At 39.8% G+C, this 16660-nt stretch overlaps 1 protein-coding gene and 1 long non-coding RNA gene across 2 annotated transcripts; both read right to left on the reverse strand.

Moving 5' to 3' along the window:
• Nucleotides 1-137: 137 nt before the first annotated feature.
• Nucleotides 138-8475, reverse strand: LOC148197304 (uncharacterized). The gene is made up of 2 exons (XR_015780420.1): nucleotides 8098-8475; nucleotides 138-322 (listed from the first exon to the last, which is right to left on the reverse strand). It is a non-coding gene; the product is annotated as an uncharacterized LOC148197304 (long non-coding RNA).
• Nucleotides 8476-9443: 968 nt separating this feature from the next.
• LOC124819988 (FT-interacting protein 3-like) lies at nucleotides 9444-11842 on the reverse strand. Its single transcript, XM_088093085.1, has 2 exons — nucleotides 10921-11842; nucleotides 9444-10249 (listed from the first exon to the last, which is right to left on the reverse strand). Exons 1-2 carry the CDS (start codon nucleotides 11765-11767, stop codon nucleotides 9528-9530), a joined length of 1569 nt encoding a protein of 522 aa, XP_087949211.1. The 5' UTR covers nucleotides 11768-11842; the 3' UTR covers nucleotides 9444-9527.
• Nucleotides 11843-16660: the final 4818 nt, after the last annotated feature.

Raw genomic sequence — 16660 nt, forward strand, 5'->3', positions numbered from 1 at the left:
TCACATGGTTATGTAATTCTTAAATCACATACGGACACATGGAATCACACACACGCACACACGCAGAGACTTCCACACACACGAACACTACACGAACACCCCACGCACCCACACGCACACACACCCACACACGTGTAATGAAACTTTGAATCGTTACTATACTATATAGTCAAACGTCCTTACACATAAGACCGAATGAAAAAGGTCATAAGGAGGGGGAGACCGGCCAAACAGGATAGAAACCCATCAACACGCACCATGCGATCCAGCCAAGCAACATATTGACTGCTCGATCAAGTAAGATGAAAGACCGAGCGGACACCTCCCAAATACAAACAAATAGGGATGAGACAACCAAAAGAAAACACAACATAACATATAGATAACACAATCAAAGTCACCCACAAAACTTAAGTTATTTAATTCGAATTCATTAGTCATTCAATAACTTATATCCAAATCATTGACACATCAAAAGGATCCAATTCATCAGTCATTCAATAACTTATGTCCAAATAATTGACACATCAGACGGATCACATAATCTCAATCTATATATAATCATCGATGAAATACTCGCATGCAAAATAAGATTAAGTGTCACCTCTCACCATTATTTTACATAACTTCACCAGGTAAGTATTCACTGATACATATAATCATACTTCATTAAGATTCCCTAAACACCTCTAAACATCACCTCAAATGAAGATTATTGGTAAGCGTTACTTATCATGTAATGGATCACAGTTGGACCGTGATTAGAGTTTCACTAATAGCATGTATTTATAGTCTTTTTAAACCTATGAATAACATGTTAATAGGTTATGTTATTTGTTAGAATAATTACTAAGTCTACTTGTTAGTGTAGTCAGTAGGACTAAAATAAGGGGTAGTGTGTTGGGTTATCTCTAATCATTGTACCTAGCCGTCTAGGACAGTGACTTGACCTTCTATCTCTCTATTGTATCAACTCTTTATCTATATAAATAACAGAACATGAGAAGTGTCTTTTAAGCCCTCAAGAACATATTTTTATCTCAAGTTTATTGTTAATAGATTTTGTTTATATCACAAATTATATCATATATTATATAAATATTCTCTCTCCCTTATTTTAAGGAAGTTAGGATATCACATGGATCTCACATTTGGATCCTTTGCTTATAGGGCCCTTTTAGGGTGTGTCAAATAATAATAATAATATTGTAAATATATGACAGGTTGTATATAAGTCCTCCGACCATGAAAGTTAATTTTTGTAGATGAACCATGTTGTTTAAATGAACAAATTTATATATGTTACTTTTAACTCTTGATTGAGTTGTACTTTTGTAGATGAAACATGTTGTTTAAATGAATGAATTTATATATGTTGTTTTTAGCTCTTGATTGAGTTGTACTCGAACACTTATTGATAACGCTAAATTATACCATATCTTAAGCATCATTTCAGTGGCAAAATCAACTCCTTTCTTACTTATAACTTGTTTAATCCTCTTGTTTTGCCTTGTTTTCTAAATATTTGTGTTTTTGGCTACCTTGATGTACTTTCATCAATAATCCCTTATTTTCTAGCTAAAAATGAGCTTGGAAGACTCTCCAACAAACGATAGAACTGGACCAAGAAATTAGCACGAAGAAATGCCATCAGCAGTGCAAGAACGCTCGTCCCAGGAGAGCGGACGCTCGTCCAGAAGGCAGAAGAACGGACGCTCGTCCAGAGTGGAAGCACGAGCGAACGCTCGTCCCAGGACAGTGGACGTTCGTCCAGCAAGGAGGACGTTTGTCCAGTAAGGAGGACGCTCGTCCGAGGGCGCTCGTCCCAGAAGCGGGCGCTCGTCCAAGAAGCAGACGCTCGTCGAGCCAGGCAGAAGTGGACGCTCGTCCAGCCAGGCAGAGGACGTTCGTCCAGAACGCTCGTCCAGAGGAGAGGACGCTCGTCCCAAGCAGAGGACGCTCGTCCAAGCCAGAAGAGGGCGCTCGTCCAGATGCGAGAGGCTCGCGCCCGGGCGCGAAACAGAGAGGGCGCCCGGGCGCGACTTTTCGCCAGTTTTGAATTTTTACGAGAGCTTCGCGCTCGGGCGCGACTGACAGAGGGCGCCCGGGCGCGATTTTTACTGATGTGGCAGACAGCTTATTTAACCCTAAAACGCGAAGGGGAAACGGTCTTTGGTTATTTGGAGGCGCGATTTCACTCAGAGGAGAGCTTGGAGGGCTGCTAGGGTTCGTGGGAACACTCCCTTCTTCCTCTTGGGTTCTTCATCTTCTTCCATGACCATTTTGTAAGCTTAAAGGCTCTCCATGGAAATGGAGAGCCAAACCCATCTTGTTGGGATTAGTTGTAGCCTTTGAATTCTTGTGTAATTGTTGAATGATTTGAATATATATATGCCTTTTCTATCAATTGCTAGTATTCTTGTTTCCGATCTTAAAGCTTGCATGTAATGGGAACGTTCATGACTTGATTTTGGGGTTTTATGGATTATGGGAACGTAAGATGAAACCCGGAACTGAAATAGGAGTCCTTGTGGGTCATTGATTCTAGGAATGGAAGATGATTCACATGTTGTCTTAGATCCCAGCTCTTTAATGCGGGTTTTGCTTGTTAGATTGCCAAGGAATTGGGGTTTGATAAGGAAAACCTAGGCTCTTTCACCTAAGGAATTAGGGCTAGAGTGTTTTAGTGGATTGACTTTAGTAAATTGATAGAGAGGAGACGAAATTGGTCATACACAAGAGTGCATTGGTGAAAACTAGCCTTAACAATGTCATTTCATACCATTTCTAGTCTTTTCCATTTTCAAGTGCCTTCAATATCAAAGTCCAACCTTGTAATTATGTTTGAATTTACCTTTCTGCACTTGTTCTGTAAATTGATGTTATGTTCTTGAGTCTATATGAGTTGTTAATCGCACAATTCTCTAGTATTACGAGTCTCTTGGGAAAACGATACCCGGTCTTACCGGTTTATTACTTGAACGATTCGGTGCACTTGCCGAAATCGAGCCCAACAAGTTTTTGGACTAACAAGTTTTTGGCGCCGCTGCCGGGGATTTGGGGATTGAACCCGAGTCCTAGCAACGGCTAACAAGTTTTGGGTCATCAAGTTTTTACTCTACTGTTGGAGGAAGATGTTGCAGATGAAAGTGAAGCTAGTGTCTTACACTACTGGAGCTGCAAAGAGTCCATTTTAAATCGGTTTTTCAGTTTTAATTTCTTGTTTTATCTGTTTTCAGCTTATGTGATTTGGATTTCTTTTTGACTTGCCTAGTGGATAGTTCTTGTGCAATTGGTCTGGTGATTTGAGTGAATCATTTTCTATGCTTGAATTGAATGCAAATCTCTTGTGCTTGCTCTTTATCCCTGAGAATTGTTTCGAAAATCTGATTGAGATTATGTGGTTGAGCTTGTTGAACACCGATTGTGGTTGCTTGTATCTGTTTAGATAGATGCTTAGTTTTAATTGTGATCAATATTCTTGGCATGATGTTTATCAAATTTTGGAACCCTGTGTAAACCTGTGAGATGTTGTGCCTCAGAGTTTATTGTTGAATGTTATTACTTTGGAATCACAGTGGATTTTGCCTAAGTTTCTCTATTTGAACTGTTACTTGCATGTTACAAATGATCAAGGCCATCTTGTTCTTCCACCTCTTCTACATTTTGAGCCTAAAAGCCAATGCTAAACCTTTGAACCTTAAAGAAAACTTTCTCATTCCCGAAACCTTAAGCCTATTGAAAAATCATTAACCTCCTTACCTTGAGTAGAGATGAACATATATGTTAGAGTGAGGAGAATGGTCTAAGTTTGGGGGAGTTCTTGTCAAAAGGAGAGCATTGAGAAAAACAATAAGTTGAGTTAAAAAGAAAGAAAAAGAAAAAGAAAGGAGAAGAAGAAAAATCAAAAATGAATTCAATGAAAAGAGTTGGGAAATAAGTTGAGAGTGGTTTATTCAATTTTGGAGCAAAAGAGAGACTATAATACATCATGAATTAAATTGTTTGGTCTCTTATCTCAAGGTGCTTTGTTGTCCAGAAAAACCAATTTTTCTTCTTAGCCCAGCCACAATACAAGCTAATCAAAGTCCTTGTGATGTAACTTGCTTGTTAATGTGTTTGATATTGGTGAAACAAAAGGCAAAGTTGATTTGTGTAACATTGTGATATTTGAGAGTAAGACACACATCCTTATACACCATTGTGCTTGAGTGAAACACTTTCCTTGGTGAGGATTGGTTCCATGCACTCATTGAAAACAACTTGCCATGTTTGTTGATCTATCATTTGCATCTATCTTGTGACTTTTAATTTGTGAGCACCATGATTGAAGTTTAGCTTGCTAAGACTATATTGTCTCTTGAATGTGATTTATAAGTTGAGCAAGCATGATTGATTTTGTTTATTTGATTGAAACTATGCCTGAGTTGCTAGACCATTGTGATTGAATTGTTTGCTAGGAGAAGTACTTTTGCTTGAGGACAAGCAAAGTTGTAAGTTTGGGGGTATTTTGATAACGCTAAATTATACCATATCTTAAGCATCATTTCAGTGGCAAAATCAACTCCTTTCTTACTTATAACTTGCTTAATCCTCTTGTTTTGCCTTGTTTTCTAAATATTTGTGTTTTTGGCTACCTTGATGTACTTTCATCAATAATCCCTTATTTTGTAGCTAAAAATGAGCTTGGAAGACTCTCCAACAAACGATAGAACTGAACCAAGAAATTAGCACGAAGAAATGCCATCAGCAGTGCAAGAACGCTCGTCCCAGGAGAGCGGACGCTCGTCCAGAAGGCAGAAGAACGGACGCTCGTCCAGAGTGGAAGCACGAGCGAACGCTCGTCCCAGGATAGTGGACGTTCGTCCAGCAAGGAGGACGTTCGTCCAGCAAGGAGGACGTTCGTCCAGTAAGGAGGACGCTCGTCCGAGGGCGCTCGTCCCAGAAGCGGGCGCTCGTCTAAGAAGCAGACGCTCGTCCAGCCAGGCAGAAGTGGACGCTCGTCCAGCCAGGCAGAGGACGTTCGTCCAGAACGCTCGTCCAGAGGAGAGGACGTTCGTCCAGGAGAGGACGCTCGTCCCAGGCAGAGGACGCTCGTCCAAGCCAGAAGAGGGCGCTTGTCCAGATGCGAGAGGCTCGCGCCCGGGCGCGAAATAGAGAGGGCGCCCGGGCGCGACTTTTCGCCAGTTTTGAATTTTTACGAGAGCTTCGCGCTCGGGCGCGACTGACAGAGGGCGCCCGGGCGCGATTTTTACTGATGTGGCAGACAGCTTATTTAACCCTAAAACGCGAAGGGGAAACGGTCTTTGGTTATTTGGAGGCGCGATTTCACTCAGAGGAGAGCTTGGAGGGTTGCTAGGGTTCGTGGGAATACTCCCTTCTTCCTCTTGGGTTCTTCATCTTCTTCCATGACCATTGTGTAAGCTTAAAGGCTCTCCATGGAAATGGAGAGCCAAACCCATCTTGTTGGGATTAGTTGTAGCCTTTGAATTCTTGTGTAATTGTTGAATGATTTGAATATATATATGCCTTTTCTATCAATTGCTAGTATTCTTGTTTCCGATCTTAAAGCTTGCATGTAATGGGAACGTTCATGACTTGATTTTGGGGTTTTATGGATTATGGGAACGTAAGATGAAACCCGGAACTGAAATAGGAGTCCTTGTGGGTCATTGATTCTAGGAATGGAAGATGATTCACATGTTGTCTTAGATCCCAGCTCTTTAATGCGGGTTTTGCTTGTTAGATTGCCAAGGAATTGGGGTTTGATAAGGAAAACCTAGGCTCTTTCACCTAAGGAATTAGGGCTAGAGTGTTTTAGTGGATTGACTTTAGTAAATTGATAGAGAGGAGATGAAATTGGTTATACACAAGAGTGCATTGGTGAAAACTAACCTTAGCAATGTCATTTCATACCATTTCTTGTCTTTTCCATTTCCAAGTGCCTTCAATACCAAAGTCCAACCTTGTAATTACTTGTGAAGTTATGTTTCTGCACTTGTTCTGTAAATTGATGTTATGTTCTTGAGTCTATATGAGTTGTTAATCGCACAATTCTCTAGTATTACGAGTCTCTTGGGAAAACGATACCCGGTCTTACCGGTTTATTACTTGAACGATTCGGTGCACTTGCCGAAATCGAGCCCAACAAGTTTTTGGACAAACAAGTTTTTGGCGCCGCTGCCGGGGATTTGGGGATTGAACCCGAGTCCTAGCAATGGCTAACAAGTTTTGGGTCATCACTTATATTATCACGCTTTTGTACGCTTAATTTATACTCTTGACTAAGTCCATAATCGGATACTAGTAAAGTTTTTGGAGTTTTCCATGTAAGTTCATGGTCTGACATTCATAAGGTACTTAGAGTGTTTCTCAAGTAAGTTCATGATCAGACATTTGTAAAGTACACGAGTTGTTTTTTGAGTAGGTCGGATAATACTCAGGTTGTTTTCTAAGTACATCGTAAGGTATTTGGGGTGTTTTCCAAGTAGATTATAAGGTACTTTAGACGTTTTCCAAGTAGGTCATAAAATAGTTTAGACATTTGTAAGTTCTTTGACCCTTACTGGATTCACATCAAGATCTGTGTATCCTGTGAATGCTCTCCAACAATCATTCCATCATATGTCTCCATTCCAAGGTCTATAAAAAGAGTCCCTCGAGCTTCTAAGCTCATCAAAACCCATGGACATAAGTACTCCCTTCCTGGCATTGCTAAGAGGACCTCAAAATTGTTCATATGCATGGAAAGCACGATGCATGAATCCAATTTTGTGTGCACTGTTGAACAAACTCCTCTACCCAACCAAACCCCTTCATGAACAAGTCGTGTGACACTACTACATCTGCCAGCCAATCGCAATGGTGATCAGACGGGGCTGCAGAATGGCTGTCACGTGGAGGTTTGAACAGGTTTGGAAGGCGCCGAGCCACAAATGTTTTTGTTGGGGTTGGAGGTGCTTGAACATCCTTCGTGAGTTGTTGAGTGCTTACCAACGTGTAAACATAAGGTCACCACTCACCTTTTCTGGAGGGTAGTTTCATTGTAGAAGCCTTTGAATTGTCGTAATGGAGCTGGGTTGGTTAAGGAAATACATTGTATAAAGAAAGAGTTTTTAGTTCTTCATTCTGTGTATTCTTTTTCTTTAAATAGGTTAGAGTAGAAAGAAGAAAAGCCCAGATCACCTATACCTTTACATTCCAACAATTTCAGTTTTACGTAGAGTAGCTTTGACCATTTTTATCAGGAGTTTTGGAGAGTTTACGCTGGAAGGAAGTTAGAGAACCAGACTACAATTTGAGCAGAGTTTTTCCAACTATCACATGGTAAATGGGGTCTTAACCTCTTTCTCTTGTACTCAACTCTTAATTCAATGCAGATTTACATTTTTTTTCACTATTGTTTCATTGATTTATTGTTTTCCATTTTACTTTTCATTGCCATTTATGTTGCTTGCAATTTTATAGATTTCTTTTACGAGTTCTTGCAAGTTAAGATTCATGTAAATTCTCTCAAAATACAGACAGCCAACTCCAACAATGAGACTTTTCAATCTCTTAACAGACAGTTGTTTTCTTTAAATTAAAAGATAACAATAGATTTTAATTTTTAAAATATTTCCTTGAGCATTCAACACAATATATTAATCTATATGAAAAATCACAATATTTACATGCTCTCAATGTTCAACCACTTCAATAATTAAAGACCACAACCATGATTGGAAGATCAAATACAAAACACACCATGACTGACTAGAAAGCAAGGGGAGAGGAAGACTGGTTCAGAACTAAGCCATAGGACAAATCATCATTCACAACACAGCAAATCATGGTAGCTTTCTTTAAAAGTAAGTATCCAGAAAATCAGTAGCAAACAAAAACAAGAGCACCAACTAAGCCAACATCACAGAGACATAAAGAAGCAGCATCTTCTCTTCGAGTTCATTCTTACTGTAATTGATTGCTATGGAGTAATAATGTCTATTCAATCCATGGATCAGAGTTTGAAAAGTAAATTGCAAAAACAATAAGTAACGACAAAAAGGAAAAAACAACAGCATCTATACTTTTGGAATGAAATAAAGGAACACTCACTTGGATAGATGGCTTGTTTAGATGGCCCAAGTTGGAAGTTGTTTGACCTGGCTTGTTTAGGTAACCCAGGCGACGAAGAGGCACTTCTGGTAGTAAACGAGATGTTGTAGGATGATCTTGGGGACCCTCACCGACGGGTTCTATAAAGCCAGCAGATGTGGGCACATCAAATAATGCTGAGTGAACGACAACCTCTGTTTCCAACTCCTGGTGACTCTAAGCTTATAGATCGTAAAAAAGAAGACCTTTTACTTGACTTCTAGACTGCGATATACTCTCTTGTTTTCTCTGTCTTCTGCGTTCTGTTCTGATTTCTTAATTTCTTGTAGTCTGATGAGCTGGCTATAGGCTCCTTCGGGATCCTTGGTGAGCTCATTGTGTGAAAGTGATAAAATTTTCCTTATAGTCATGCAACGAGGAATATAAACATGTTTTAAATTTTTATGACCCTCCTAAAAAATGTAAGTCATGGAAACGATACTATTACTATATTATATGTTTACCTCTTTAAACTATTTTTCCTTGATGGAAAACAACAATGGTATCACTTGTTAAATTTCTTTACTCAGGAAACCTAAATCGTAAACTCTCTTCTCACTCACACACTCAATAGCAGAAATTATACAATATGGATATGTATTTTATTCAATCTATAGTGTAAAGAAAGAAGAAAATACAAGTAAATGTTCTCAAGGAAGCCTTCCTTCCTCCACTGGCCAAGAGGTCCAGTCTAATCCCAAAACAAAATATCTGATGATGCCCTTTCCCCTCATTCTGTTTACTATTTATACTATCTCTCTCTTCTAACAACCTAACATCTTTTCTCGCCTCTACCGTTCGGATTCTTCTCACTCCTCAAATTCTACCATTCGGTTTCTACTTTCCCTAATACCGTTCGGCCACCAACCTCCCAATACCATTTGGCTACTCACTTCTCTAATACAGTTCGGTCATTCGCTCTCCTCCTCTCTTCCAGCCTCCGTACGGTATTAATATACCGTTTGGCTCTTACTTCTCTCCTCTTACCCTTCGGCCCTTATTTCTCTCCTCTTACCGTTCGGCTCTTACTTCTCTCCTCTTACGTTCGACTCTTACTTCTCTCCTCTTACCGTTCGGCCCTTACTTCTCTCCTTTTACTGTTCGGCCCTTACTTCTCTCCTCTTACCGTTCAACCCTTACTTCTCTCCTCTTACTGTTCGGCCCTTACTTCTCTCCTCTTAAATTCCTAACATTACTCCACCCCTCAAAATCAACCTTGTCTGCAAGGTTGAAGTCAGGGAACTGTTACTTGACGTAATGTTCTTCTTCCAAGGTGGCGCCCTCTTATTCACGTCTGGAGGCTTGGGTGGTGGCAAATCCTCTTCCAATATCTTCCATTCTTCCTGGATCCTATTAACTTCCAACATTCTGGTCACCTATTTTCCAAAATCCTACTCCATCTTCATGCTCAGTTGCCACCAATCTACTTTAATTTCTCCCCGGGTTGCCAAACAGGTAGCTCCTAAATTCACATCTAGCATGTATTCCACCACCTCCTTCCTCAGTGGTGGCTCTGCCCTGCTCAACCTCATTGACACAATCTGGATAGGCGGATGCCTAAGACTGTCTAGTTCAATCACAGACAGAGGATGGATGTAGTGCATCTTTGGCAACAAAGGTTGTGTATACATAGACAACATGTGTATCACAAATAAGCTTGTGAACCTTACAACCAACTGCACCTCACCCATTTTCTTCACACCAGAATTATGCAGTGCTAAAAGCGGATAAGAGTGTGTGTACACCCTATCAGCTTCAAGAGTGGGCAGCCTAATTCTCACCTTCCCTATTCTTGAATCCTTTGATGCACCTGATTTCTCTCCAACATGTAAAAGACCATTATCATGGACCCCTACTGTGATAATAATACATGGATCAAAAACCTCCCAAATGTATTGCTCATTCCACCTTGGAGCAAGACTATCCACAATTGTCCTAGTACGGATCCACTTCTGCCCATATTTAGTTACACAATATGCATTTGTGGCTCCTCTACCATCTCTAGTCTTCATTGGCATCAGCCCTTGTGCACTTATAATCCCCAGCTCTAGAATTCCAATGTTGGCCTTCGATAGCTGCTTTGTTGTTGGCCTAAGATCACTACTGTTACGTACTTGAGTACGTGAACTTGCCACTCACACCCTTTTAAACTCCCACAGGAAATAAAGAATGGTATTTGACTGAATAAAACTCTTTATTAACTGGAAATATTGGTATCACAATAAACAACCAATAACTGGGAGCAGGGTCTCCGTTAGTTGCCTGAGAGCCTAACCTCTCTTACAAAACTCCTTAATCAAAAACCTCCCCCTAACCCTAGGTTCCTCCTTTATTAATACTAATTACTCCTTCCCAAAAAGGTAAAGAATAATAGTAATTATGCCTATTTATTATAATTATTTGGTAAGAATATTTCTATCCTTATTTACTATATTTACTTCTATAATATCCTGAGGTACGTCCTTTGAATTTCCCGCCTATCCTAACTGTTGTCAGTTAGGACGCTCGTTGTTGCTTCCACTCGCTTAGGACGCTCGTCGTCGCCCACTCGCTCAGTCCTCTTTTTCTCTTCCCCCTACCTTACGGCCATCGTGCTCCCCCTTTCAGCCGTTCGGCCCTCGTGCTTCCCCCTTTCAACAGTTCGACCCTCGTGCTTCCCCCTTTCCACCGTTCGGTCATCGTGCTCCCCCCTTTCAACCGTTCGGCCACTGTCCGTACGGACCCCTTCTCTCTCTCTCTCCTATATCTTCTTCTCTCGTAAACTCGCCAGCCCCTAACAACTACTATAGTGAGTTGATTCATTGAGCACATGGTAGCCACCTTCCAAGTAAACCCTTAAGTGTATCCTACTTGACAACTTGGTCTCTTTCTTATTTTCCTCTTCAACAACCACATGTTTTTCAAGGTTAAACCACCTTGTGTTCACATGCTTATGGTCAAACCTCCTCTGCACATTGTGTAAAGGACTGACACATCTTCCCAGAATTTCATCTTTGTTTGGACCAACCCTATCTTCTGCAGTCATAACCAAAGGCTCCTTAAATGGCTCAGCCGCAACAAACATCAAGCCCTCATTCCACATGGGATTTATGGTTTTACTCTGAGATGCTCTAGTTCTTGAAAATTGACTTCCCATATTGGTCTTCACAAAGACTTTAGGATACCGGGTTTTGTCACTTGGTACCAAGTCCTGAGCCTCAATAACATTTACCCTGACATACCAAAGCTTAGGTGAAAGGTAAACCTTTGATCTTATGTTTGTAACAGCCTCAGGACCAACAGTTGTTGCATCAGAATACCATGCATCAGGAAATGGCTCGTCTACTTGAGTTGTCGTCCAAACTGACAACATTAACTCTCCCTTGGCTTTCTCACGTCTCTTGTCTTCTAGTCTGTACCACTGTGGAGCCAAAGGGCTATCTGGTGGCACACTTTTTGGGATTTCATTCAGATCAAACATCACTCTCCCTACAGAGTCATCCACAACAACATCTTTGTCTTTCACTACCCCCTCCAGAAGAGAAGCTTGAATCCTTTCTTTGGAGAAGGCAAAAACATGATTCCACTGAGGATTGGACTTTTTCTCAAAGTGCTTGGTGAGGCCCTTGTAGTTTCCAAGCTTCACTTCCATATAAGGATCCACACCACCAGTAATAATGCTAACTCCAAGATTGACAGAGACAGAAAGTGAAGAGTGATCTGGTTTTTCGATGCTTGCGGCACAAAAATTTCCAACTCCTGGATGTCCTCGTCGACGCTTCTCTCCTGTCGCTCCGCTGTCAGCTCCTCAAAATCGGTGCCCCGATTTAGTCTGCCAAACCTTCGCGTCAGAGCATTAGTGAACATCTTCCAAGTCGGATTCGTGGTTTTCTTCCGCTAGAAGCGAAACCAATAGCTTGACAAACCTCCATCCATGCATCTATAGACAAGCTTCATCTTCTCCTTTTCCGTCATGCTCTGGAGATCGAAGAGTTTCTCTGCCTGTGCGATCCAGCCTATGGGACCCACACCTTCAACACGCTTCCAACTGCATCGAACTTCTCCTCTGTTTTCTCTTGATTTCTCCTCCGAGTTTTCCGGCGATCGTCGTTCGGCCTTGACAGAATCACGGCTTCCTTCGGAGCTCCGATCTCGGTTCCTGGCGCATCGTCCGAATGTTCGTCGGAACTCGAGAGTCATCGATTGCACCTCCACCTTCAATTCCTCCATTGTCGACCCCATCGCTGCCATTCGTTCCTCCAGTCTTCCTTCTAGTCCATTTAATTTTCCCTCCATTCTTCGCTACCGTTCCTTCTCGCTAGCTCTTCTTCCCTCCGAAACAGATCCGGTAGGTCGGACCAATTTGTTAGGTTTCTTTACTCAGGAAACCAAAATCGTAAACTCTCTTCTCACTCACACACTCAACAATAGAAATTATACTGTATGTATCTGTATTTTATTCAATCTGTAGTGTAAAGAAAGAAGAAAATACAAGTAAATGTTCTCAAGGAAGCCTTCCTTCCTCCACTGGCCAAGAGGTCCAGTCTAATCCCAAAACAAAATATTTGATGATGCCCTTTCCCCTCATTCTGTTTATTACTTATACTATCTCTCTCTTCAGCCACCAACCTCCAGCAACCTCCCAATACCATTCGGCTACTCACTTCCCTAATACAGTTCGGTCATTCGCTCTCCTCCTCTCTTCCAGCCTCCGTTCGGTATTAATATACCGTTTGGCTCTTACTTCTCTCCTCTTACCGTTCGGCTCTTACTTCTCTCCTCTTACCGTTCGGCCCTTACTTCTCTCCTCTTACCGTCCGGCCCTTACTTCTCTCCTCTTACCGTTCGACCCTTACTCCTCTCTTCTTATATTCCTAACAAAAATGACAGTTTTTCTGTTTATCATTATTCTGTCCAATGCCTCTTGTACAATTCTCTCAGATTCAGTATCAAGGGCACTTGTAGCTTCATCCAGAAATAGGATTCTTGGGTCTTTCAAAATCGCTCTTGCTATCGCCACTCTATGCTTTTGACCAACCATTGTATCTAGCTCTAAAATTCATAAATCATATAAAATTATAGAGGTGAAAGGACCTTTTCTAATAAAGATAGAAGTAAAAAAAAAACATATTTTGTCATGTACACTATGAAGATAAAAGTATTACTGTTAAAAAAAAACATGTGAATCGAAATATAGTTAGCCAGAAATACATATTATAAGTCTAATCCTCGGAGTCCTTCGATAGAGACAGGAGGAGAGAATCAAGTATTTGAAATTATAGATTATTAGAAACCAAAAGAAACACACAACTTACATAGAGCCAGTCAATACAATACAACAAATATAACAGTCACAACCAAGGTTGTCAAACTCGAGAGTTTACGTAAACTCGTGAGAGTCCAGTAAACTCGACTCGTAAACTCGTAAGAAATTATACAGCCTCCTTTTATTGCAAAAGAATCAAGAAAATGGTGAATACAAGGTACTCAGAGAGCTTAACCTCTCCCCAAAGAACTCCAAGAGTTCTTGCACAATCAATAAGACTCAAAAACTCCCTGACATACACTCGTTGCCCCCTTTTATACCAACTACTAACAGAACTAACAGAAACCCATTTCCCCATTTCCTAGCTGCCTTGGCAGTTAGGCTCAGTGCCTTTACCTCTTCTCCTATATACAATTAACTCCCTAACATCTTTAGAAAAGTAGGGTTAAATATGTTTTTAGTCCCTATACTATCAAGCGGTTTTGGTTTTAGTCCCTCTTTCAAAGCAAGGTACATTTTAGTCCTCCTCCTTAAGGAAACTTTGATTTTAGTCCTCAAAAATTAATACCGTTAAAAACCAGCTGATGTGGCTAACGATAGACTGACACGATTTTTTTTTCTTGCGCTGAGTCAGTGTTTCTCACCTTTTCTCCCTCTCTCTCCCTCGTCTCTTCCTTCCATCTTCCACCCAACCTCCCCACCGCTATCACCTCCCACCAAACATCTACAAATCTGCATCAAAATTTTGTCTAAGGGAATGAGAATAATCTTAAAGAAAAAGAGCACAATGCTTGATAAATTCACGTGCAAGAGCAAAGTATCATTACCATTCTTCGATCAGATTTAAAATTTGACCTCGGTAACATGTGAAGACAATTAATAAGATGAAATTATAATTCTGATTATCTCCAAAAACTAGAAAAGTTTATGGTATTGTGTCTAAGTTTTGTAGAGTAACCAAATTCCTCACCTGAACCTGTCCTCTGGCAGTTGCAGTATGCAAAATGGTGCAACCTTGAGCATCTCTAAACCCCAAAACGCCACAACCCTCTTCCACAAGCTGTTTCAGCATCTCCTAGTTCCCTCCTCTCGCAGCAGCATGAACCGCCCTATTCGTCATATCCCTCTCGTAAAGAAGAGAAAAAAGAGGAATCCGACATAATGGCGCTGACTACGTAACCGGCGGCGACCCTAGCAGTGATCAGTGACGCTGGCAACACTCACCTCGCGGCTAGCGGCGACTGATTCGGCGGAGGCTGTGGCGCGGCGTGCAGCGGAGGCAATTTTTCCTTACTCTAGAGAAGAGACTCTAGTCTCGTTGTGCAAATGGAACGAAGATGGGAGACCCCTAATGTGTTCTGATTTAGATCCGCACAGTGTCAATGACCTTTTTGCAGAGGGTGGGGAGGTTGGGTGGAAGATGGAAGGAAGAGACGAAGGAGAGAGAGGGACAAAGGTGAGAAACACTGACTCAGCGCAAAAAAAAAACCGTGTCAGTCTACCTTTAGCCACATCAGCTGTTGTTAGTTTTGGAGGATTAAAATCAAAGTTTCGTTGAGGAGGACTAAAATGTACCTTACTTTGAAAGAGGGACTAAAACCAAAATCACTTGATAATATAAGGACTAAAAACATATTTAACCCAAAAAAGTATGATCGAAACGTACTAATTTCTTTTACAATATTAAAATAATTAATATTATGTTCATAATATTAATAAAAAATAACTAATGGAAACATTCCTACAAGGTAGCTGTTTACATTCATAAGTACAAAAAATAAACAAATTATTCATAACTATTAAAGTCAGTCATCGAGATCTTTTACATAAATTAATTATCAACAAGGTTGAAATATTAGTCATAGTTGTAGAAAAAAAAAACATGAACATAACAATAGTGTTAGAAAGGATGGGATGGAGTTAGTTTTAAATTAACATAAAGGGCATTAAAAGTACTTCTTGATGGTGGCTAACAAAATGTAGTGTTTGAAAATTGAAGAGTTACATGTGAAAATATGCCTTCTTGCTACCAAACAATATATAAAGACTCAGAATTTATTATTGTTTTATGTGTTTCATACTGAAGCACATAAGCATTAAACAATTAACAAGATCGGTCATTAATATGTAACTAGTATTTGAGAGCATCATTTCAAATTTCCTATTTTCTTTTGGTTTAAATCTAGAAAAACTTTAAAATATCAAAGTTTACTTGTATATGATATGTTTTTAATTGATTTACAGTTCACACTATAAATTACATAGAAGTTATAAACTCTAAAATAATGTTAAAACAGTATAAGTTTTTTTTTTTAATAATTTGATCCAATTACAAATCATAAACATTAAAATGTGGTACCTTATGACATTTAGAAGATGAGCATTCCCCAGTTTCGAGTTTTGAAGCGTCCCACGGTCGTTCCACTCGTCCCTTAAAAAATAGTACTTCTTAAGGCACTCCAAATTTTTCATCATTAATAATGTTCATAGTACGAATGAGATGCTTCTCGGTAGTGATAGAGAAGCTGATAATAGTAAAAGTTGATTGATAAAGATACGATGATAATTTTGAAAATTTTACAAATTTATAAGTTGTGGTTGCAAAGGAACTGAAATCATTCATATATTTTGCTTTGATTTTCCTACAATCGAGATTTATAAATATGCGAAATTTTTAAAATTTTTAAAATTTGCTTTTATTTTTTTAATTATTTCACCATGATGCAGAATGATAGGTTTTCGTTTCTAGAGAGCAGAAACCATACATTTGTTTTGCTTCCTCCTCCGTTCATTCTCCGTTGTGACTACAAAGAGTTCTCCACTTTTCGCTGCCACCTTTATTTTTCTTATTGATTTTCTTTGAAGGACCTCCATTCTCACCGCTTCTCGTCATTGCTGAAGCCCACTTCCACGAGTCCTCCATTCTTGCCATCACTCAACTATGAATTGGTGAGTGATTTTTTTATTTTATTGATTGAGTTTGCTTCTTGCTTGGGTTCTTTGTTGGTAATGTTTGGGTTTTCTGGCTGCCATTGTTGTCCAGGTATTATTGCACTGTTGCCCAAATATTATTGCACTTTTCAAAACGTGTTTAGAATTGCATCCTTGTTCCTTCTTGCTTGCATTTTACATTTCTATTATTACCTTCAGAATTTATTTTAAATATAAGCCTATAATTATTTTTTGTAATGAAAAAAAATTATTTTTTGTATGTTAAATATATGATTAATTATATACTTAAATATGTTGATTTATTTTCTTTGATTTGAAATTGTTGTT

This window comes from Vigna umbellata, chromosome 6, assembly GCF_029865625.1.
Source record: "Vigna umbellata cultivar VRB3 chromosome 6, Vumbellata_1.0, whole genome shotgun sequence".
Taxonomy (NCBI): Eukaryota; Viridiplantae; Streptophyta; class Magnoliopsida; order Fabales; family Fabaceae; genus Vigna; species Vigna umbellata.

Excerpts from the sequence above, each read along its gene's own strand:
- LOC124819988 (XM_088093085.1), bottom strand. The coding sequence starts at position 11,767 with ATGGAAGTGAAGCTTGGAAACTACAAGGGCCTCACCAAGCACTTTGAG. Across the intron at positions 10,250-10,920 it reads CAATGAATCAACTCACTATA|TACGTAACAGTAGTGATCTT; the intron begins GTAGTTGTTAGG and ends CACGTACTCAAG.